Source organism: Heteronotia binoei, chromosome 20 (genome assembly GCF_032191835.1).
Source record: "Heteronotia binoei isolate CCM8104 ecotype False Entrance Well chromosome 20, APGP_CSIRO_Hbin_v1, whole genome shotgun sequence".
Taxonomy (NCBI): domain Eukaryota; kingdom Metazoa; phylum Chordata; class Lepidosauria; order Squamata; family Gekkonidae; genus Heteronotia; species Heteronotia binoei.
The window spans coordinates 38,130,447-38,153,359 of NC_083242.1; the positions used below are offsets into that span (position 1 = coordinate 38,130,447).

A 22,913-nucleotide genomic window follows, 5' to 3' on the forward strand; every position below is an offset into this window, starting at 1 on the left:
ATCAGCTCCCCTGCTGCAATGCTGCACCTAGAAAGGTGCCGGGGTCCAAAGAAACCTAAGTAGGGGTCTGCGGGTGGGGGGGGGGGCTTTTGTCATTGAGTGAACTGCCTTGGTCTTCGTGTGCTCCCTGCCTCCTGGACTACAATGGTCTTCTTTTCAAGCTGAGAATGAACCAAACAGGAGGTGGGCAGCAGCTGTGGCTGGCTGGCATGGTCACACCCTCTATCACTGCTGCCTCCCGGAAGCGTCTAGGTGGCTTCTCTTGGCTTCTGGGCTTTGTGGGCCTCTTGGGTGGTCTCGTGGGCCTCCCTTTGTATGCCTCTTGCAGGACAAACAGATGGGGGGGGGAGGGTGCTGCTAGAGGCCAGGCTGCCCCGTGCTCCCCCCAAGGGTCTCCTTCTTCTGGGGTGCCCCACTTCCCATGAAAGAGGGAGGCCGCGTATTCAATGGTCTCGTGTTTGCTGCCTTCTCAGCTCACTCCGTCTTCGTCTGCCTCTCGCCTTGGACATTTGAGCGATGTCTACCTTGACGAGGACTCTGAATTGGTGAGTGAGCAATGGCAGGGTTGGGGTGAAAGGGGAGAGCAGTTGATAAAATGCCAGAGGTGGGAGTCCAAACGGTTTGGATGAGGATTGCAAAGAATGCCGTTCTTGCGTCCCACAGGAAATGGATGCCCCCTGCTCCCTTCCCCATGAGATCCCCCACAACGAGAAGCTCCTGTCTCTCAAGTATGAGGTGAGAAGCCTGCCTTCACTGGCTTTCTACTCAGCAGAGCTGAGACTCCCAAGGGTACAATGGAGTGGTGCAATCTTGGGAAAGGCTTCTTGTGGCTCACTGGGCAAACGGGGCTCTTGCTTCGCCACGGCCTTTTCTCTCCCACTTCCTGTTTTCAGTCAAACCCTTCCTTCCCCTCCTCTTACTGGTTGCAGAGCTTGGACTACGACAATTGTGAGAACCAGCTCTTCCTGGAAGAGGAAAGGAGGAACCACACGGTGAGTCTGGTGGGAAAGAGCCGGAAGGGCACAGGGAGGGCAGAATGAAACCCCAGGAAAACCCCGGGCCCTGGCAGTCAATGAAGCACAGAATCCACCCAGTTTTCATCTCGTTCTTCACTTTGTCTGATTCTGGTGTTGCCGCTTTTACAGGCTGTTTCAGCAGACACTGATGGGCCGCCCTTGCAGCCTTTTAGGCCCCTCTTCCCCACCCCAACCCTTTTTCGGACTCCAGAGCCCCCTCCCCTGCACCATTTCAAGCATAGCTTTGCAACTCTGTGGTGCAAAAGTTTACTCACTCATTTTTCTAAAAAATGGACCTCGCAAAACTCAATGTTGGCCTCTTGCAAGTCTTGCGTTTTGTCGTCTCTGGGGGTCATGGCCCAGGCTTGCTGAAGGGGTGGGGAGAAGGAGGGCTGTGACTTCTTGATTCTTCCCCCCACTCCGCAGGCCTTCCGGACAGTGGAGATCCGGCGCTGGGTCATCTGCGCCCTGATTGGGATTTTCACTGGCCTCGTCGCCTGCTTCATCGACATCCTGGTGGAGCGCTTGGCAGGGCTGAAGTACAAAGTGGTGAAGGGCAGTATCCTTTGGCGGCACTGGCTGGGCACTGCCAAGCAGCCGGAGAAAGCTTCCCTGAGAGGAAAGGAAAGGTCAGGCAGGGCCTGGGACACACCCGAGTTGAGAGCTGCCGTGGTGTTCTGGTGAAGAGTGCTGAACTAGCACCTGGGAGCCCCAATGATCAGTCTGACGGAGCACACAATCTGAGCCCGTTTGCAGGCCTCTGAGGTGACAGCGAACAAGACTTTTCCCCTCTGCCGCTGCCACATCAACTGAATCTCACCCAGCTCAAGAGGTTCACGGCTTGATATTACCAGTCCGACCCGTGTTATTCGTTTGGCCCCAAGTGATGTTGTTTCGGCAAGCTTCTCTGCCGGTCAAAATCTCTCCTGTGTTTCAACTCGGAGGCCAGGTTGGGAGCAGATTCAGTCCTGGAGGTGTCGGAAGCGTCTGCTTGTCCTCCTCTTATGAGGAGCTTCAGGCTGATCCTGCCAGAGGATCTTTCTCTCCTCCTCTGTTTCATCCACCCTGAGTCCGCTTTTGGATTGGGCAGAATATAAATTTGAAGGTAAATAAATAAAATAAATCCTCCCGGCAACCATGCCAGGTAGGTTAGGCCAGGGGTGGTCAAATTCTTAATGCAATAATAATAATAATAAACTTTTATTTATATCCCGCCCTCCCCGCCTAGGCAGGCTCAGGGCGGCTAACAAGACATGGTATAACCATGATACAGATAAACAATAAATAATATAATTAATAATTTAAACAATAAAACCAATAAAACAGTATGACATTAAAATACAGTCGGATGGCATATAGGATGGCTCGGTATTCCTGATCTTATCAGGAGTTCTGTCTTAAAAAGCTAGCTGGAAGAGGGCAGTTTTGCAGGCCCTACGGAACTGTTTAAGATCCCGCAGGGCCCGCACCTCTTCCGGCAATTGATTCCACCATTGGGGGGCCTTTGTAGAGAACGCCTGTTCTCTGGTAGCTTTTAATTTAGTTTCTTTTGGCCCAGGGATTTCAAGCAGGTTTTTTGAGCTTGATCGCAGTGCTCTCTGGGGAACATATGGAGAGAGGCGGTCCCTAAGGTAGGCAGTTCCTTGACCATATAGGGCTTTAAAGGGCCACATAGAATAAATATCAGATGCTTGAGAGCCACAAGAAATGAACATTGGATATTTGAGAGCCGGGAGGGAGGGAGGAAAAATAGATGGAGAAGGGAGGAGGAGGAGGTAGAAAGAAAGCAACTTTAAATGTATTCTCCAAGCCACTGGCTGACTTGGCTTGGAGAAGTGATTTAAATGCCTTCTCCAAGCTGGCTGACGGGAATGGAGGCTTCAAGAGCCACACAATATGTGTGAAAGAGCCACGTGTGGCTCCCAAGCTGCGGTTTGCCCCCCCCTCGGGTTAGGCCAGCGTGTGTGACTGACTCAAGGATCGCTGTGTGAGTAAAGAGTCAAATAGAAGGGGGATGTGGGAGCAGTTGGAAGAGCTGCTTGAAAGGATGGTTGTGAGTCTGGTGTGTGAGAAGGAAAGAACTGAAAGGCTTTTAACAGGAAATGCTGCTTTTAACAGAGGTTTTGGTTGTAACGTCTGAGACTGCCACAGCTTGCCTGCTTCAGCCTCTCCCTGTGCTTTGAGTAAAGGGCGTTTGAGAAAGAAGCCAGACGTCACTTCCTCCATGGGTTAGAGCCTCCTGCCCAGATGGAGGGTTGAAACTACCCCCCCCCCTCCTGATATTTGGGGCTAGATTCTTTAACCTCCTCTCTTCAGATATTGACAGGTTCACGGAGACGGGAGGCCTGTCTTTCTCGCTGCTTCTCTGGGCCGCCCTGAACGCTGCTGTCGTGATGGTGGGCTCCACAATCGTGGCCCTTGCTGAGGTGAGGCCTCCGTGGCCCATGTCTCTTTCTGCAGGCCTGGCTCTCAGTGTTGGGTTTCACAGGCCCTCCTTCAAGGGGCGGGGCTCTTTGCTCCTCTCCTTTGGCATTTTCTCTCCCATTTTCCTCTGTTGCCTTCCTTGGACATCTGTCAATGCCAGGCAAAAACATTTTTGGTTTCCGGTAGCTTTGAATGAAACTTTACTCCTGTTGGTTTGTTTTTTATTGATTGTTTTGTAGCTAACTTGGGGTTGTTTTCTTTTTTAGCCTTTATTGTATATATTTTGTGTTGCACATCATAGCTTTGTATTTTTACTTTTTTGACGATTGGAACCCCTCTTTGAATGCTCTGAATGGAGAGGCAGTTTATAAATATTTCATAAATAACCCCGGAACTGGCCTGTTGTCTGTCTTAATGGGAGGGAGGCGTGGGGTATCTAGCTGCTGCACCAACTGAATGACAGCCGGGGTCGTAGCTCAGTGAAAGAGCCTCTGCTTGGCATGCAGAAGGTCCCTGGTTCAATTCCCGGCAGCATTTCCGGTTAAAAGGACTGGGTAGAAGGTCACGTGAACGACCTCAGCCTAAGACCTTTGGAGAGCAGCTGCCAGTCTGAGTAGACAAGACTGACCTTGGTGGTCCGATGCTCTGATTCAGTAAGAAGCAGCATCACATGTGTTCAGACATGTCTCCTCTGTGTTTTTAGCCAGTGGCTGCTGGCAGTGGAATCCCCCAGATCAAATGTTATCTCAATGGTGTGAAGATCCCCCACGTGGTCCGGTTGAAGGTAAGGAGCTGTCAGGTGGAGGGGGGGGAGGGGAGAGGTTGCACTGTGGAGGCTGCCTCCCCACCCCCCCTCCGGTAGACCCTCTCTCTCTCTCATGTGGCCCAGCAGGCTCCCAAAAACACGGGTTCCCAAACAGCAGAACAGACCCGGGGGTGGGGATTGAAATAATGTTGACAAAAGAGAATAGAGATGAGAGCCAACATGGCTGGAGGCAGTGTTCCCTCTAAGCTGAGTTAGCATGAGCTAGCTCACAATGTTTTAGCCTCTGGCTCACACATTTTTGCCTTAGCTCAGGAAAAGGGAGCCCAGAGCACAGTGATTTATGCCGGAGCTCACAACTTTAATGTCAGTAGTTCAGGAAGTAGCATTTTTGCTCACAAGACTCCACAGCTTCGAGGGAACGTTGGTTGGAGGAGTCAGAGTAGGATCTGGAAGCATCTGGAGATTCGAATCTCCACTGTGCCACAGAAACATGCTGGGTGACGTGGGGCAGGCACATGCTGTCAGCCCAGCCCACCTCACAGGGTTGGTGTGAGGATAAAATGGAGGCGAGGAAGACGACGTGAGCCCCTCTGGGGAGAAAAGGCGGGGTATAAAAGAAGTGAATAAAATAAACCGGTTTTCTTGGGTTGCTTCCATTGAAAGTGGAGAGTGTGTGTGTTTGTTTGTTTGAGATGGAAATGCTGGAAGGCCAAATGGTGGCCTCACTCCTTCTGTTAGGCCCGGCTAGAGGGTGAGGGTTTCTCTCGTGTGTTTCTTCTCTCGCAGACACTGGTGGTCAAAGTCTGTGGCGTGATTCTCTCGGTGGTCGGGGGCCTTGCCGTCGGAAAGGTGAGGAGGGCCCTTGAGGAAGAATCGTCAGCTTCTGACTTCTCTGGGCATTTTCCCCCAGCAGTTGTGCATGAAGTTTCCCAAAATGCAGTCGCTCAAAGCCCCTCAGAGTTACTCCTCGACGTTCCCAGCTGGGTTCTGGGATAGAAGGCTGCTTCACCCATCTGGGGTAGTAATCTGTTTACGCCAGGCTTGGATGTGGTAGCGAACCCCCTTCACGTGCTCATCCCCCCAGTGACTTGTGGCTCCAGAGGGGTCTTCCTCTAAATCAGGGATCCCCAACCTTTTTGAGCCTGCAGGCCCCTGGGAGTTCCGACACAGCCCCAAAATGTCTCCCACTGGAGGCGCAGCGAGTCACAAAATGGCTACCATGGCTTGCCTTCAGTCACACAGTAAAGATTCTTGTGCTGCTGCTAAAAGAATGCTTTTAAAAAACCTGCACAGCCAATCAGAAGCCCTGCTGGTCAAAAGACCCAGTTGGCCCCACCCACTCTCTAAAAATATTTGGTGGGTACCAGGGAAGGTGTGGATAGGCGAGGTGGCCCTCATGGGCACCAGTTTGGGTTGGTGGAGGAAACTGCTGCCCTGGAGTCTAATGCTCTTCTCTTTAGGAAGGCCCCATGATCCACTCAGGGGCTGTCATCGCAGCTGGGATTTCTCAGGGACGGTCAACTTCCTTGAAGAGAGACTTCAAGGTTAGTAGGTTTGAATTCCTGGGGCTGCACTGTGCCTGAAGAGCGGGGGTTGGCTGAGCTGGGCTTTCTTGACTCCCCCTGTCCTTGCTGGTTTTGGTTTGGGCTGTTCTCACAGCATAGCTTGGGGAGGGACGGTGGCTCAGTGGTAGAGCATCTGCTTGGGAAGCAGGAGGCCCCAGGTTCCATCCCCGGCATCTCCAACTCAAAAGGGTCCAGGCAAGTAGGCGTGAAAAACCTCAGCTTGAGACCCTGGAGAGCCGCTGCCAGTCTGAGCAGACAATACTGACTTTGATGGACCGAGGGTCTGATTCAGTAGAAGGCAGCTTCATAGGTTCTGTTATTAAGGCAGGGATGGTGGCTCAGTGGTAGAGCATCTGCTTGGGAAGCAGAAGGTCTCAGGTTCAATCCCCAGCATCTCCAACTAAGAAGGGTCCAGGCAAGTAGGCATGAATAACCTCAGCTTGGGACCCTGGAGAGCCATGAATGGGGCTGTGACTCAGTGGTAGAGCATCTGCTTGGTAAGCAGAAGGTCCCAGGTTCAATCCCCAGCATCTCCAACTAAAAAGGGTCCAGGCAAGTAGGCGTGAAAAACCTCAGCTTGAGACCCTGGAGAGCCGCTGCCAGTCTGAGCAGACAATACTGACTTTGATGGATCGAGGGTCTGATTCAGTAGAAGGCAGCTTCATAGGTTCTGTTATTAAGGGAGGGATGGTGGCTCAGTGGTAGAGCATCTGCTTGGGAAGCAGAAGGTCTCAGGTTCAATCCCCAGCATCTCCAACTAAGAAGGGTCCAGGCAAGTAGGCATGAATAACCTCAGCTTGAGACCCTGGAGAGCCATGAATGGGGCTGTGGCTCAGTGGTAGAGCATCTGCTTAGTAAGCAGAAGGTCCCAGGTTCAATCCCCAGCATCTCCAACTAAAAAGGGTCTAGGCAAGTAGGCGTGAAAAACGTCAGCTTGAGACTCTGGAGAGCCGCTGCCAGTCTGAGCAGACAATACTGACTTTGATGGACCAAGGGTCTGATTCAGTAGAAGGCAGCTTCATAGGTTCTGTTATTAAGGGAGGGATGGTGGCTCAGTGGTAGAGGATCTGCTTGGGAAGCAGAAGGTCCCAGGTTCAATCTCCAGCATCTCCAACTCAAAAGGGTCCAGGCAAGTAGGCATGAAAAACCTCAGCTTGAGACCCTGGAGAGCCGCTGCCAGTCTGAGCAGACAATACAGACTTTGATGGACCGAGGGTCTGATTCAGTAGAAGGCAGCTTCAGATGTTCTGTTATTAAGTGAGGGATGGTGGCTCAGTGGTAGAGCAGCTGCTTGGGAAGCAGAAGGTCCCAGCTTCAATCCCCGGCATCTCCAACTAAAAAGGGTCCAGGCAAGTAGGCTGAAAAACCTCAGCCCGAGACCCTGGAGAGCGGCTGCCAGTCTGAGCAGACAATACTGACTTCGATGGACCAAGGAGGGTCTGATTCAGTAGAAGGCAGCTTCATAGGTTCCTTCAAAGAAGATGTAGGGGAGGGGCTGGTAGCTTCATGGCAGAGCCTCTGCTTGGCATGCAAAAGGTCCCAGGTTCAGTCCCTCGCAGCAGCTGCAGTTAGAAGGATCATGAAAACGTGGGTGATGTGAAAGTCCTTCTGCCTGAGACCCTGGAGAGCAGCTGCCAGTCTGAGTAGACAAGAGTGACCTTGATGAACCCGGGGTGGGGGGGTCTGACTCGTTAGGAGGCAGCTTTCTATGGAATGCTGTGGGGTCAGGGTGGCTTCGGTGCATCGAGGGTCACATTCTTTTGACACTGCTATTTCCAGGGGGTCTGCATTTATTGTTTTGTTTATTAATTGGAATGATTATATCCTGCTTTGGTGGCTGGAAGTGGATCACAAAACCACATAAAGGAATAAACTTAAATCCCCAAATAACTCACCTTAAACCCCCCCCCCCCCCAGTCTGCAGGCCACACCCCAGTAAGACCCCCCCCCCCACTGCATTGCCCTGCCCCGGATCGCAGAAGCTAAACAGGGCCAACTCTTGGGAAGGAGACCTCCTTGGAATACCAGCAGTTGGCGGGGGCAGGGCAGGCTTTATTCAGCCACCCCTCTGAATATCCTCCAAGCCTCTAGTAGGGGTCGATCACCAGAGGTCGCCAAGACTTCCAGTTGCGCACACACTTACGCAGACACACACACGTGCACATAAAAAAGAGCCCAGCAGGTAACACAACCTTGCATTCTCTCATGAACTTGTCTAGAGACAGTGACCCACTCCCTTCCTTGGGGACTGCTATTACACGAACGCAGCCACACGGTGACAAAACCGTGACTGGATCGGCAGAGTCTAGCAGAGGAGAGAGCAGGCAGCTGGGAGAAGAAGTGTTCTTCTGCGTCTGTCAGCCTCCTAAGTACCTGCCCTGCTCAACTCCTCACTGTCTGGGACAAGCAAGCCCTAATCCTCCCGAAGCAGCCGTCTTCCTGGCCAGTGTTCTCCCCTCTCTTCTGTCTGGATCCAGCTTCACCTTGTCCCCTCTCTGAGCCACTTTCTATTGACTTGGATGATTGAGCACACCTGTTTTATGTCTGCCCAGCATTTCAGAATTTCCTTTAGCACTGTTTGATGTGTGAAATTTCAATGTAGCTTTTTATATTTTTCTTTTTGAGCTGCCCCGAGTGCAGTTTTTGATGGAGGGCGGGTAGAAAACCCTCCAAAGAAACCCATCTGATCTGGACTTGGGTTGCTTTTTTCAGATGTTTGAGTACTTCCGGAGAGACACGGAGAAGAGGGACTTTGTCTCGGCCGGAGCTGCGGCAGGCGTCTCGGCTGCCTTTGGAGCCCCTGTTGGTAAAAGCACCCCCCTCCTTGACCTCTTCCAGACGGGGCCTCTCTCAGCAGTGCTGCCCCACTGTTCTTCCCCCAAAGACTAGGAAGGGCCTTTGGATCTCTTGCTGGGCTCTCTCTTCCCCACCTCTTCCACCCTCTAAGTATGGATCGTCAGCAAGGGGGGTTGCCCCTCTGTCAGGGCACTGGAGTTCTCAGAAAGGAAAGGTTGATTCTTGTGTGCCAATCCGGTGGGTGCACAGGTGAGATGACATCAGAATTGAATCATGGAATCGTAGAGTTGGAAGGGGGACCTCCAGGGTCATCTAGTCCAACCCCCTGCACAATGCAGAAAATTCACAGATACCTCTCCCACAGACACATACATCCCCAGTGGCCCCTGCAGGCTCCAGGCCCAGAAGATGGCAGAACCCTCCAGGTTCTCTGGTCAAACCGGCCTGGAGAAAAACTGCTGACTGACCCCAAAGTGGCCCCCAGCATTTCCCTGGGTGTGTCAGAAAGGGCCACGAGGACTCAGCACTGATGCAGCCCTTCCTGCCCTCCTTCCCATGATCTGCCTCATTCATAGGATCAGCATTGCTGTCAGGCGGCCATCTGTTGAAAAACCTCCAAGGAAGGAGAGCCCATTCACCACCTCCCGAGGAGGAAGCCTCTTCCCCTGAGGAACCACTCTAATGGTCAGGAAGTTCTTCCTGATGTTGAGCCAGAAAGTCTTTTGGTTTAATCTCGACCCGTTAGTTCTGGTTCTGCCTTTTGGGGCCACAGAAAACAATTCCACCCCATCCTCTCTAGGACAGCCCTTCAAGGACTTGGTGATCCTATCACCTCTCAGCCGCCTCCTCTCCAGGCTAAACAGGCCCAGCTCCTTCAGCCTTTCCTCAGAGGCTGCTGCATCTTGGGGGGTGGCCAGCACTTCTTCCAACGCTTGGAGCCATTCCTGGGGCCCCTGGCTGCGGCTGACCGCAGGCCCTCATGCCCTGAGGGAACAAGGCCAGCTGTAGGGGCTTCGGGGACCTGGGCATGGATACCTTGAGGGGTGCAGACGCTGCCTCACTTTCCCTTTCCCATGGCCAGGCGGTGTGCTGTTCAGCTTGGAGGAAGGAGCTTCCTTTTGGAACCAGTTCCTGACCTGGAGAATTGTGAGTCTGACCTACCACTTGCCAGAGCCTTCAGGTGGGGGGAGGGGGGGCTGGGGAGCCAGGCATGAGTCCCCCACTGGCTGTCCTGAGCCACAAACACTTTCCTGGGTTTCCTTTTGCAGTTCTTTGCCTCCATGATCTCAACCTTCACCTTGAACTCCATCCTGAGCATCTACCACGGCAACCCCTGGGACCTCTCCAGCCCGGGGCTCATCAATTTTGGCCGCTTTGATACCGAGGTAAAGCCCGCACCTTTGTAAGGTTCACCTGGCAGGTGGGAAAGCCTCTCTCCTCCTGTGAGAAGAGAAATCCAGTGGCTGCTGGGAGGAGCTGTATGTAGCCAAGGTGAGGGGAGGAATGCAACGGTGGCCATCTCTGCCATCTCCTTTGGCAGAATTGGTCTCCCAGTCTCTGGAGCTCACTGGAGAGCCAGTTTGGTGTAGTGGTTAGGAGTGCAGACTCTAATCTGGGAGAGCCGGGCTTGATTCCCCACTCCTCCTTTGCATGCAGCCCTCGGGGTGACCGTGGGCCAGCCACAGTTCTTGAAAGAACTTCTTGCTCATGAGCAGTTTTCTGAGAGCTCTCTCAGCCCCACCTACCTCACAAGTTGTGGGGAGAGGAAGGGAAAGGAGATTGGAAGCTGCTTTGAGTGAAGGGCAGGCTATTGAGGCAGGCTATCAATCCAATTTCCTCCTCCTCCCCTGAAGTTCACACTTCCTTCTGTTTTCTTTTCCTTTTGTTCTTTTGCTTTAACAGAAAATGGGCTACACCATCCAAGAAATCCCAATTTTCATCTTCATGGGAGTTGTGGGTAAGAACTGTGCAGCCTTCGACAACAGAATGAATTTGGATGTCTCTGTGTAGGTCTTGTTCCCATTCTGAACTCAGCTCTGAGCCTTTTTTTGGGGTGGGGGGTCCTTGGAAGCTTAAAGAGCAGAGGGAGGGGGCTCCCCCGGCCATGTGAGGGGTGAAGCTGTTACTCGCTGGAAATGGGAGGCGGATGTTCCTGGGCCGTGGTCACCAGCTGAAATAGCTCTCTGTCTGCAGCTTCATAATCGTCCTTTTTCCAGGGAGGGAAAGAAAGTGTCACTGCTGTGTTTGGTCTCGGTACTTCTGGCTGCTGTTCCACACACAATCCAGTCCTAGTTGGGTCTGACTGTTGCAGAGACTGAGGCTTGATGTCGTGGGCAGAACTGTGGAGCTCCTGTGTTATCGAGGATCCCAGCAGTGGGGGGGTGGGGGGGGGAGAGTTTGCTAGAGAGACCAAGATTCAAATCCCCACACTTGGCCTTGGACCTCTCCAGAAGAGCTTGGGCAAGTTGCTCTCTTCTGGCCTGGCCTACCTCACAGGGTTGGCGTGAGGATAAAATGGAGGAGCAGGGGGATAAAAATGGGATGGATGGATTTCCCTGGCTGCTGATACTGTCGGGAAAGAGGGGTTTTGACTCATACCTAGAACACCAGGACCCCTCTTTTGCAAGTGATCTTGTTCTGGGGGAAGGGTTTTGTTCCCACAGGGCTGTGTGTCCCCCCGCCCTTTGCCAGCCTCCTCCCCCCCTGCTTGTGAGCAGCCGTTTCCGCCTTTCCCCAGCTCTTTCTTCCTTTCTTCTGGCTGCAGGGGGGATTCTCGGGGCCACCTTCAATGCCTTGAACTATTGGTTGACCATGTTCCGGATAAGGTGAGTGTTGGGCACTGGCGCTCAGCGGGGCGGGAGGAAAAGCAGCTCTGTGTTTATGCTTTGGCCTGAAAAGCACTCGAGAGCTGTCTGTTTGCAAGCTGCTGGAACCCCCCCCTCCCCCCCACAAGCTCTGTTGCCGTTGAAGGCAGTCTTTGGTAATCCAGTCAGGAATTCCACTTCTACCAGAGGCCTGCAAGGGTTTAGCTGCGTCGAGGTCTTCTGCTGATCCCCAGGTGATTTCTCTGGTTCCTCTTACAGCATCGGAACATCCCGGCTTCACAGCTGCCCCCCTAACTGGGAAGCAGCCAGGCTTGGAGAAACAGGCTGGGGAGAAGCTGCTGCCAGTGGCTGGCATGGCTTGGGTTCGAGGGCCTGTGGGTGCCCACAGAAGGCTACGAGCCCTGGTGAGGGGTGGGGAGAACAGAAAGATCCCAGCCATCAGTCAGATAGAATCTCCCAAAATAAGCTGGATGCTCTTTTGTGACTTAGAACTCCTAGTGGTGTAAAACTTCTGGGAAATGTCTCTGGAGCTAGAGCCCGGTATCCGTTGGAATGGGGACAGTCCCCGAGCTCCCAGGTTTTGAGTGGCTCTTTGGACTGGGGCTGGATGCAGGGAGAAAGAGAGAAGGTGGCAGTTTCATTTCAGTGCCTGTTTGGGGACCGTCTCTGGGGCAGGATGATAGATCCAGGTGGGCTGAAGCAGTAGAACAAAGAAGGAGTCCGGTTGCACCTTTGAGACCAACAAAGTTTTATTCAGAATGCCAGCTTTCGTGTGCATGCAGACTTCTTCAGACGAGGGGATGGGGTGCAGGGGGCTGAAATACATGTAGCTGGTGGCTTTAGAGTGTAAACTGAGGCACGAAGTTAGGATCAAATGGCTGAATAGTGTAATAAATTGGAAGGACAGAAAGATTCCAGTTATCGGTCAGTCCCAAATAAGCCTGGATGGTCTTTCAAGACTTACAACCGTTGGTGGTTTAAGACTTCTGGAAAATGTCTCTGAAGTTAGAGCACTGAGTGGCTGGGGCTGGATGCAGAGGGAAAGAAAGAGGTGGTCATTTCATTTCGGTGCCTGTTTGGGGATGAGTTCCCCCCTAGCCAGAGGCAAAGATTAGATTTGCCTTTTCTCTGAGCCCCCAGGGCTAGTTGGGGAGCCAGCTGCTGGGATGGTGCAGACCCCTGGTCCCCAGGAGGTTCTCTGGGCAGAGGGCTCTAGGTGGCTTTTCCTTCGTGCTCGTGAGTCCATCGCTTTCTGCACGTCGTCTGTGGGGTCAGGGAAGGAAATCTTCCTCTTTCCCCTGGGTCCTCTCTTGAGAAGGAGAGTGGCCCATGAAGGAGCTACAAGCCACAGTAAGGAGAACCTCCACATTCTGAGGCACTCATCCTCTGAATCCTTCTTTGTTTGGCACTTGAGAACTCCCTGGGCTGAGCCAGCAGCACTCTTCTGATGGACTGATGCTCTTAGCCTTGCTGAGTCTGCCCAAACGGTCTCCAGTCCCAGATGCTGTTCCGTGCAGCGGCCTTGTATGCGATCCGGGGAACCCCAAAGTCAGGCGTGACAAGTTGAGGGTCCTTGACCTCCAACTCCCTACCTGCCTGCTCCCCCCCACCCCCCCAGTTTGGCTTAAAATCCTAAACGGAGCTCTCGATGCTTGTCTACCTTCAAGGATTGTTGTGTGCGTTGCAGGGACAGTGTTTAAATTTAAGAGACGCTGTGACTTTTCCTGACTGCTTGGGAGAGGAGAGGAAGTGTTCTCTCAGAGAGAGTTCTCCGTGGGTCTGCGTGAACGCTCTGCCCACAGGGCCCTTAGGGCGGTCCAATTGCAACTCTCTTCTTTTGGTATTTTGCGTATTGTGTTTGTGTGTGCGCACGCACCTGGAAGTCTTGGTGACCTCTGGTGACTGACCCCTACTGGGAACATGGAGGGTATTCGGAGAGGTGGCTGAATAAAGCCTGCCCTGCCCTCCCGACTGCTGGTATTCCAAGGAGGTCTGCCATCCAAGAGTTTGCCGGAGTCGGCCCTGCTTCGTTTCTGAGATCTGACGAGGCTGTTGGGCTTGCCTGGCCTATCCCAGCCGTGGCCCAATTGCAATTCTTGCTGGGGGGGGTGGGGTTTGTGTTTGCTCCGCAGGTACATCCACCGCCCCTGCTTGCAGGTGCTGGAGGCTATGCTGGTGGGGGCCGTGACGGCGGCTGTGGGGTTCGTGATGATCTACAGTTCCCAGGACTGCCAGCCTCTCCAAGGCAACCGGGTGACCTATCCCCTGCAGGTGAGGGGGCAAGCAGGAGGCTGCTCACTCTGCTTTGGTGCCCCCTGCAGATTAATTCCTCCCCTTCCCCAGTTTTGGTGTAGTGGTGAAGTGTGTGGACTCTCATCTGAGAGAACCAAGTTTGATTCCCCACTCCTCCCCTTGCCCCTGCTGGAATGGCCTTGGGTCAGCCATAGCTCTGGTAGGAGTTGTCCTTGAAAGGGCAGCTGCTGTAAGAGCTCTCTCAGCCCCACCTACCTCACAGGGTGTCTGTTGTGGGGGAAGAAAGATAAAGGAGATTGTAGGCCGCTCTGAGCCTTTGTCCTTGAAAGAGCAACTTCTGGGAGAGCTCTCTCAGCCCCATCTACCTCAAAAGGTGTTTGTTGTGAGGGTGGAAGAGAAAGGAGATTGAGAGCCGCTCTGAGACTCTTGATTCAGAGAGAAGGGCGTGGTATAAATCTGCGGTCGTCTTCCTCTTTCATTCTCTTCCCTTTAGCTGTTCTGTGCTGACGGAGAATACAACTCCATGGCCACGGCCTTCTTCAACACGCCCGAGAAAAGCGTGGTCAGCCTCTTCCACGACCCCCCAGGTCAGTCGCTTCCCAAATAGCAGCAAATGCATTTGTGTAGCTGGAGAGAGTCCTCCTTCCTCTCCCTGCCCCCTCCCCCCCCCCCAGTTGCTCTGCGTTTCCTGCCTTGAGGAGGCATTCTTGGCCGAATTCAGCCCCTTCTTTTGCTTATAAGCCCCGAGGGGGGGAGGAAAGAGGCGGCTGGCTGGGCCTTGCTTTAGCAAATGCGTTTTCTTCCGCCAACGCTGAACCTGAACCGACATTCCTGCCACCCCGTCCTTTTGGAGGCTGCAGATGTCCTCAGCTTCTCTTTCCTTAAAAGCTTTTCCTGCTGCTCACAAAGAATCTCAGTCTGAGCTGCTTTCCTAATGCCCCTGGGCCCCTTCTGGGATGTGTTTCCCAGCTGATGGCATTTTAATGAGAAAAGGCAGGGGGCCACGTCCCGGCTAGTGAATTCCTTCTGGGGGGAGGGCCTCTGAAGAGCAGAAGGGCTGTGGGGGGGGGGGGGGGTTGGAAGATCTGGGCTCATCTCCCCCCTCCCCACCTGCAGAGGGCGTGGCAGAAGAATCGCAAAAGACTCCCAGCTTTGAAAAGTGAGAGTCCGCCTGGGCCCGGAGTTCTTCTCCTTTGCCCAGGCAAGTCAAGAAGGGCAGCTGCTCCGGGTCCTGCCTTTAAGTGGAGTTGCCACTTCTGGTTTGGGAAATTTCTGGAGATTGGGACAGGAGGATGCCTTAAAGTCCACCCTCTAAAGCAGCTGTTTCCCCTCCCGCCACCAGGGGAGCTGTTCTCTGTAGCCTGGAGGTCAGTGGTCACTCTGGGAGATCTCCAGGCCCCAGCTGCAGGTTGGGAACCCCATCTTTAAGTCTTGGAGAGCCCCAAAGCGTAATAAGTGATCTGCCAAAGTTCACAGGATCATTGCTGGCTATCTAGCTTCTGTTTGAAAACCTCCAAGGAAGGAGAGCCCACCACCTCCCGAGGAAGCCTGTTCCACTGAGGAACCGCTCTAACGGCCATGATGTTCTTCCTAATGTTGAGTCAGAAACTCTTTTGTTTTAATTTCAACCTGTTGGTTCTGGTCCTACCTTCTGGGGCCACAGAAAACAATTCCACACCATCCTCTCTAGGACAGCCCTTCAAGTACTTGAAGATGGTGATCAGATCACCTCTCAGCGCTCTCCTTTCTAGGCTAAAAACACCCAGCTCCTTCAGCCTTCCCTTGTAGGGCTTGGTCTCCAGACCCCTCACCATCTTCACCACCCTCCTCTGGACCCGTTCCTCTCCGTTTGGATTCTGTCTGCAGAGAGAGTGACCTCCAAGCCTTATTTGCTCTTTCGCCAATGGGAGGTGGCCCAAGTTTTAAAAAGATCAACCTTCAGAGTTGCTTTACCTTAATGTGGCTTTCTACTTCTGAGCTTTTTAGGGAAGGGATGGTGGCTCAGTGGTAGAGCATCTGCTTGAGAAGCAGGAGGTCCCAGGTTCAATCCCCGGCATCTCCAAAAAAGGGTCCAGGCAAAGAGGTGTGAAAAACCTCAGCTGGAGACCCTGGAGAGCCACTGCCAGTCTGAGAAGACAATACTGACTTCGATGGACCAAGGGTCTGATTCAGTAGAAGGCAGCTTCATAGGTTCTGTTATTAAGGGAGGGATGGCGGCTCAGTGGCAGAACATCTGCTTGGGAAGCAGAAGGTCCCAGGTTCCATCCCCGGCATCTCCAAAAAAAGGGTCCAGGCAAATATGTGTGAAAAACCTCAGCTTGAGACCCTGGAGAGCTGCTGCCAGTCTGAGTAGACAATACTGACTTTGGTGGACCAAGGGTCTGATTCAGTATAAGGCAGCTTCATATGTTCATATGTTTGTGGATGCGGGTCTCAAGCGTGGGTGCCTCAGGAAGGGTGGAAGAAGGAGGACTTTGTGGCTGCTCAGGAGCTGTGGGACACTGATGCTCTTTCTCTCCCTCCCCCTTTGCAGGGACCTACAACCCCATGACCTTGGGCATGTTCACCTTGGCATATTTCTTCCTGGCCTGTTGGACCTATGGGCTGACGGTCTCCGCGGGGGTCTTCATCCCGTCCCTGCTGATCGGGGCCGCCTGGGGCCGCCTCTTCGGCATCTCGCTCTCCTATATCACCAGTGGCTGGGTAGGTGCTTGGTGGTGGGCTTGGAGCCCCCCCCCACAGGGTTGGCAGAAGGAATCATCTGGGCAGAAGAAGAGGGATTGTTCAGCTGGGTTGGGGGAGTGAGGGGGTGGGCCTGCGTTTAGCCAGGGACTGAAAGTAACCCCTCCCCAAACTCTGGCTTTTCCACGTGGCTCATTATCTGGCGTTCTGGAAAAGGGTCCTTGTGGGGTAGGGTGGGGCTCTCCCCTCCACACCCTTTCAGCTGCCGGCTGCCACTGTGTCTCTCTTGGGTGCTGGGCTTGCAGATCTGGGCGGACCCAGGGAAATACGCTCTGATGGGAGCTGCTGCACAGTTGGGTGAGTATTGCGCTGGGAGGGGCCACTTGGGGGCATGCAGGGAGACTATGCCAAGAATGACCGGCTGCTGAAGGAAGGGCCGAGGCAAGTGAGTGGGGGGGAGGGGGTGCCCTCTTGAAGTTTGCCTACTGCTCCCTCCAGCTTCCTCTGCTGGTCTTTGGGGCAGCTTCAGGATTCTCAGAGAGCAAACCTGGACGTGTCAGCTGGCATCCAGTGAGTGTGACAAGATGGCGAGCCCTCAGAGGGCTGCTGGGCACACGCACAACCCTGCCCACCCCCCCGCTGGCAGTTCTAGCAAGCCAGAGCCTGGGCTTAGCAAGGCAAGGCGGAGGGCGGCTGGGGTTAAGTTGCGGAGGGCGAGCAGCATTTGTGGCGGAAGAGAATGCTGTGCCTGCCTTGCCAGGGGGGATCGTGCGCATGACGCTGAGCCTGACGGTCATCATGATGGAGGCGACAGGCAACGTCACCTACGGCTTCCCCATCATGCTGGTGCTGATGACGGCCAAGATCGTGGGCGATTACTTCGTCGAGGTAGGGAGGGGCTAGCCCCACCCCCCAGGTAAAAAGGCTGGGCAGGCTGCCGGCTGAGGGTTCAAGCGGACTCAGTGGCATTCTCTGCTTGGACTGTCCAAATCAGCACCCAGGGGATTCTGTCGGCCATCTTGAGAAATGGGATGGAAAGGGAAACAGAGAGAATTCTGGGGCCGTTGGTGTCTGCATTATTCCAGAGTGCTGTGTGGGGAGGGGCGGGGTGGGCTGCTGGAATATCCTGCTCAGACTAACACCCCCTCCCAGCTTCTGAGATTTGGAATGTTAAAGCCTAGAAAACCTGTGGTTTTTAAAAAAACAAAAACATCCAAGCTCCTTTATTCTCTCCAATTCTGCCATTCCATTGGGCCTTTTGTGGGTGATACCCACAGCCAGCTCTTCAGGAGCAGTTTTCGAGAGCTGTGAACGCGTTTGGGGGGCGTGGATCTCACTGCTCCTGAAGCTGGCTGGCCTGGCTTGCACCACCAGGCATGCCTGAAAGCTCCTCCCCCCCCAAGCAATGAGTTCATGGCTGCAAGGAGCTTCGGACTCCCGGGACTCCCACCTCATCTCCACCCCCCCAAGTGGTGCCCTGCTGCCTCCTGAGACACGGTGCCCCTTTACCCTTCTTCCTCCCCCTGCAGGGCCTGTACGACATGCACATCCAGCTACAGAGCGTCCCCTTCCTGCACTGGGAAGCCCCCGTCACCTCCCACTCCCTCATCGCCAGGTAAGCTGAACCAGCAGGCTGCAGCAGGCTAAGGGAAGAGTGGGGCAGAGGAGAAGATGCCCTGTGACCCATTCCTTTGGGAGTCTGGCTCAGACACTAACAGCGAGATCTCTCCATGGAAGAGCCTGCATTTCCCACAGCACTGTCTGCTGTTCAAGGCCCTTCCGTGTTCTGCAGAGAGAGGGGATTTGCTCATTCTTTCTGTGAAACCTTCTGGATCTTTTTTGGCCTTGTTGTGACCTGGGCTGTGTCTTCCCCCTCCCCAGAGAGGTGATGAGCACCCCAGTCACTTGCCTGCGCCAGGTGGAGAAGGTGGGCACCGTCGTGGACATCCTCAGCAACACCAGCTCCAACCACAATGGGTTCCCAGTAGTAGAGAGCCTCCCCGACGGCTCCCAGGTGGGTGAGGTTTGGCACTCTCTGCAGGGAGGTCTCGGATTTGCACACCCCCCCCTCGGTCATCTTGGCCTTTAGGATTCAGAGCACTTCCCTGCACCTTGAGTGGAAGCCCCCAGCTCCAGGCAACTTTGCAGACAAGCTCTCTCCCCATGCAAGGAGCTTCTGAACCTCCACAGTTTTCCCAACATCCTCCTCATACCTGGGCCCAGGTAGGGGGCGATTCTGCCACGTGCAACCCTCTCTCTTCCAGACCTTGGGACTGCGAGGCCTGATCCTGCGCTCCCAGCTGATCGTTCTGCTGAAGCACAAGGTAAGATCTCTTCTGGCTCCTTCCGGCTGCCCTGGGAGCTCTGTTGGCTCGAGTCGCAGAGCCTGGGCCGCTGAGAAGCACAGCCCCCACTTCCCACTGGGCACCAGAAGCAGCCAGTCTGAGCTGGATCTGGGCCTCCTCTCTCTGCTGGCTGCCCAGGCCTTGCCCCCTGGAGTCTCTCTCTCTTGCCCCTGGTTGGACCAAACCGGCTCCTCCGGCAGATGGTGGTTCCGGAGGGCTGATCTTGTCGCTTTGTGGGTTGTGTGTCCATCCCTCCCATGAGCCTCGGGGTTCCTGATTTCCCAGCCCAACCTGGGTAAACCTCAGTGGTCATTGTGCTGTTAAGATTTGGGATTTCTTGATCCTGGGTGAAATTTCCATCTTGGCTTCAAATGATCTGCAGCCCGTTTTATACAACTAACTTCCCAGGTGGTTACCCTTTTGGGGGGCAGGGGATTCACTGAAAAAGCAACATAGGAAAGAGCTTTGAAGTGCCGCTCCATCCTGGTTATTGATTAAAACTTTCCCATCCTGCCTTTTTTCGTGGTTCAAAGAGGAGATATCAGTGAAATGCATTTTAAACATTTTGTTGATAACTCAGATTCTGTGGGACGATGTCACATTAGTGTTCACTGATTTAATTAAAGGTAAAGATGGTCCCCCGTGCAAGCACCAGTCGTTTCCGACTTTGGGGTGATGTTGCTTTCACAACGTTTTCACGGCAGACTTTTTACGGGGTGGTTTGCCATTGCCTTCCCCAGTCGTCTACGCTTTCCCCCCAGCAAGCTGGGGACTCATTTGACCGACCTCGGAAGGATGGAAGGTTGAGTCAGCCTGGAGTTGACTACCTGAACCAGCTTCCACTGGGATCGAACTCAGGTTATGAGCAGAGGGCTCCGACTGCAGTACTGCAGCTTTACCGCTCTGCGCCACAGACTTAAAAAAACCAAACAGTATTGCATGTTGATTTTCTGCCCTACCGTCTTCTTCCTAAGACACAAGAGCCAGCCAGGCTGGGCTTTCTCTTCTGTCCACTCTTATCACTTCAGCCAGGGAGAGCCAGTTTGGTGTAGTGGTTAAGTGTGTGGACTCTTATCTGGGAGAACCGGGTTTGATTCCCCACTCCTCCACTTGCAGCTGCTGTAATGGCCTTGGGTCAGCCAGAGCTCTGGCAGAGGTTGTCCTTGAAAGGGCAGCTGCTGTGAGAGCCCTCTCCAGCCCCACCCACCTCACAGGGTGTCTGTTGTGGGGGAGGAAGATAAAGGAGATTGTGAGCCGCTCTGAGACTCTTTGGAGTGGAGGGTGGGATATAAATCCAATATCTTCTTCTTCAAAGTTTCGTTTCCTTCCTTCCTCCCTCCCTCCCACCCTGGGGGGGAGTCCATTGTGGGCCCCCCTTCCGCCCTGCAGGTCTTTGTGGAGCGTAGCAGCCTCTCCTTGGTGCACCGTCGCTTGAAGCTGAAGGACTTCCGGGACGCCTACCCCCGCTTCCCCCCCATCCAGTCCATCCACGTGTCGCAGGACGAGCGGGAGTGCATGATGGACCTCACCGAGTTCATGAACCCCTCGCCCTACACAGTGCCGCAGGTGGGCCCATGCATGCCGGGGCAGGCTAGTGGGAAGGGGGGATCCTGTGGTGGCATCCCCCAGAGGGGCAAGTCCTTGCTGGCTGGCCCCCTTTCTCCCCCGACGGACGCAGCCCCTCTTCTGTGTTTGCAGGAGGCCTCCCTCCCTCGCGTCTTCAAGCTCTTCCGGGCCTTGGGCTTGCGCCACCTGGTGGTGGTGGACAATCGTAACCAGGTGAGTGAAGGCAGGGGAGGGGACTTCCTCACCCCAAGAAGGGTGGTCTCCAGTTGGACCCTTCCTCTTTTTTCCCCTTCAGTGGCCGGAGGGGGGGAGACGCAAAGCTGTTTACATTTGTCCCCCTTTCCCCATTTTATCCTCACAACCACCACCCTGGGAGGTAGGTCAGTCTGAGGGAATGTGACTGGCCCAAGGTCACACAGCCAGCTTCCATGACACAAAGGGGGGGCAGAGAACAGTGTGAGAAGCCGCTTTGGAGTCATATGGACGTATGAAGCTGCCTTATACTGAATCAGACCTTTGGTCCATCAAAGTCAGTATTGTCTTCTCAGACTGGCAGCGGCTCTCCAGGGTCTCCAGCAGAGGTTTTTCACACCTCTTTGCCTGGACCCTTTTTTGGAGATGCCAGGAATTGAACCTGGGACCTTCTGCTTCCCAAGCAGATGCTCTACCACTGAGCCACTGTCCTTCCCCTGCTCTCCAGGGTCTCCAGCTGAGGTTTTTCACACCTCTTTGCCTGGACCCTTTTTTGGAGATGCCAGGGATTGAACCTGGGACCTTCTGCTTACCAAGCAGATGCTCTACCACTGAGCCACCGTCCCTCCCCTGAGCCACCGTCCCTCCCAGTGAGGGGGAACCCCAATATAATCTTATTGATGTGGGGAACCCCAGATTCTGCCCCCTCAGTCTGTCCTCGGAGCTTGCAGCCCGCCTCTGCCCACCCCGAGGAGCCTGGAAGGAAACGAGAGCCGCTTGGGCTACCTCTTAACTGCCTGCTTCCCTCCCTCTCTGCAGGTGGTGGGACTGGTCACCAGGAAGGATCTGGCCCGGTACCGCCTGGGGAAGGAGGGTTTGGAGGAACTGTCGCTGGCCCAGACGTGACCCGGTGGCACCAAAGGCTTGGCTGTGCATCGTGGCCCCTCTGCAGCCTAGTCCAGCCCTGCCCTGCCTCTCTCTCGAGACAGAGGTTGTAGTGGGGGACGCTGACCCAGTGCCCAGCCCCTGGTGTCTCACAGTGTGTCCCCCACAGCCTGCCCCCCACTCCCTGGCCCTCCAGGTGGACTCCCTCCCTCCTTCCCTCCCTCCCTTTCCCCTCCTTTCCATTCACGGTCTTAATACGGGATCAAGGAGGCGGTAGGTTTTATTGAGGAACTGCGCTACGATTCAGAGGAGCCCTTTCCTCACAGTGCCCTTTCTGTTGCAACCCGGTTCTGAGCAGATGCTCCTCTGCCCCAGCTCCCACCAACAGTGCCTTTCTTCCTTCCTTTCCCTCTGCCCTTCTGTGCCTGGACTGGACCTGAACAGAGCCGGCCTGGAGAATCCGGCCAGGGATTTCCAATAGTGTCTCGTGGCTGCGTATCAGGATGGACTGACCCTGCCTGGCAACTGTGTCACTGCCCCCCACACACACGCACACTGTACCCAATGCTGCAGGGGGGTGGCTCAGGCAGGCTGGGGGCGTGGGGGCCTTTCTCCGCACCTCTCCCCTTCCCTCAAACTCTTCTCTATTCTGGGCCAGTGGGGAAAAAACTGCTGCTGCCCTTGTGGCTTTTTATTGCTAGCCGAATAGCAGGGTGGGTCGAGGTGGGGGGTTGCTTTAGATGCTTGGATGGTTTCTATCCTCCTCATTTGAGTTACTGTGGCCTCCCTCTGGCTTTCAAGCTGCCAACTTGCAAAGAGGGAGGGTCGTGTCCCTTCTCTGCCTCCACACCCCCTCTGGACGTTCCTGACGCTGCAGCTTTTGGGGCTGCAGAGGCTCTGGTGGGAGCTGCTCACAGGGCTCAGCACCCCCCTCCAGCGAAGGGAGCTGGGGGCAGGAAGACTCCCCACCCTCCACCCCGTCTCAGTCCCTGTTCCTGAGAGCGCTTCCTCTGACCCTTAGCAGCTCAGCTGAGAGGAAGCAAGGAGGACCTGCAGGCTTGGGGAAGGGGGAAGAGTGTGCCTCCCCCCCATCTGGAAGCCCCTCATCTGCCGTGGGGCCCTTGGTCGTGGGCTGGCTGCCTCCTGGCCCCGAGCAACTGCAGCTCAAGAAGATAACCTTTTTTTTGTGCTGGAATAAAAACCTATTTATCCTTTTTGTTTGCTTCCTTCTGTGCTGGCCTGCTTTCTCTCTTTCTGGCGTTGCAGTGAAGCGAGGGGGCGGGGAAAGGGGTGGCTATGCAGGCCAGGATTCCGCCCCCCCCTGCGCACAACCCCCCACCCCATGCCATGACGGAGCGAGGACTCAAAGCTGGTTCTCCCGGATCCTGGCCCAGTCCCCCTGCCTAAAATGTTTTGGAAGCCCTGGCCGCTTCCCCGGGTGAAAGAGGAGTCCCTACGAAGGCTGCCATCTCTGGGTGGAGAAACACCAGGCCATTCAGAGAGGAAGGGTTGGGAGAGAGACCTCAGCAAGGGTTATCTATTGCCATTGCTTCTGCCCTCCAAAGCAGGGGTTCTGTTGGCTGGAGCCCAGAACTTGA

The 22,913-nt window shown here is 54.5% G+C and overlaps 1 protein-coding gene across 1 annotated transcript; it reads left to right on the plus strand.

Annotated features, from left to right (window-relative positions):
• The first annotated feature begins 439 nt into the window (after positions 1-439).
• Positions 440-22,530, plus strand: CLCN7 (chloride voltage-gated channel 7). Its single transcript, XM_060260808.1, has 24 exons — positions 440-545; positions 664-735; positions 930-992; positions 1,443-1,575; positions 3,333-3,442; positions 4,144-4,224; positions 4,993-5,055; positions 5,667-5,750; positions 8,484-8,577; positions 9,649-9,713; positions 9,836-9,952; positions 10,470-10,524; positions 11,332-11,392; positions 13,525-13,663; positions 14,139-14,232; positions 16,179-16,348; positions 16,633-16,684; positions 17,088-17,215; positions 17,857-17,942; positions 18,209-18,341; positions 18,592-18,651; positions 20,062-20,238; positions 20,371-20,451; positions 21,250-22,530. The coding sequence occupies exons 1-24, from the start codon at positions 447-449 to the stop codon at positions 21,334-21,336; spliced, it is 2,304 nt and encodes a 767-aa protein (XP_060116791.1). The 5' UTR covers positions 440-446; the 3' UTR covers positions 21,337-22,530.
• The last annotated feature ends 383 nt before the right edge of the window (positions 22,531-22,913 follow it).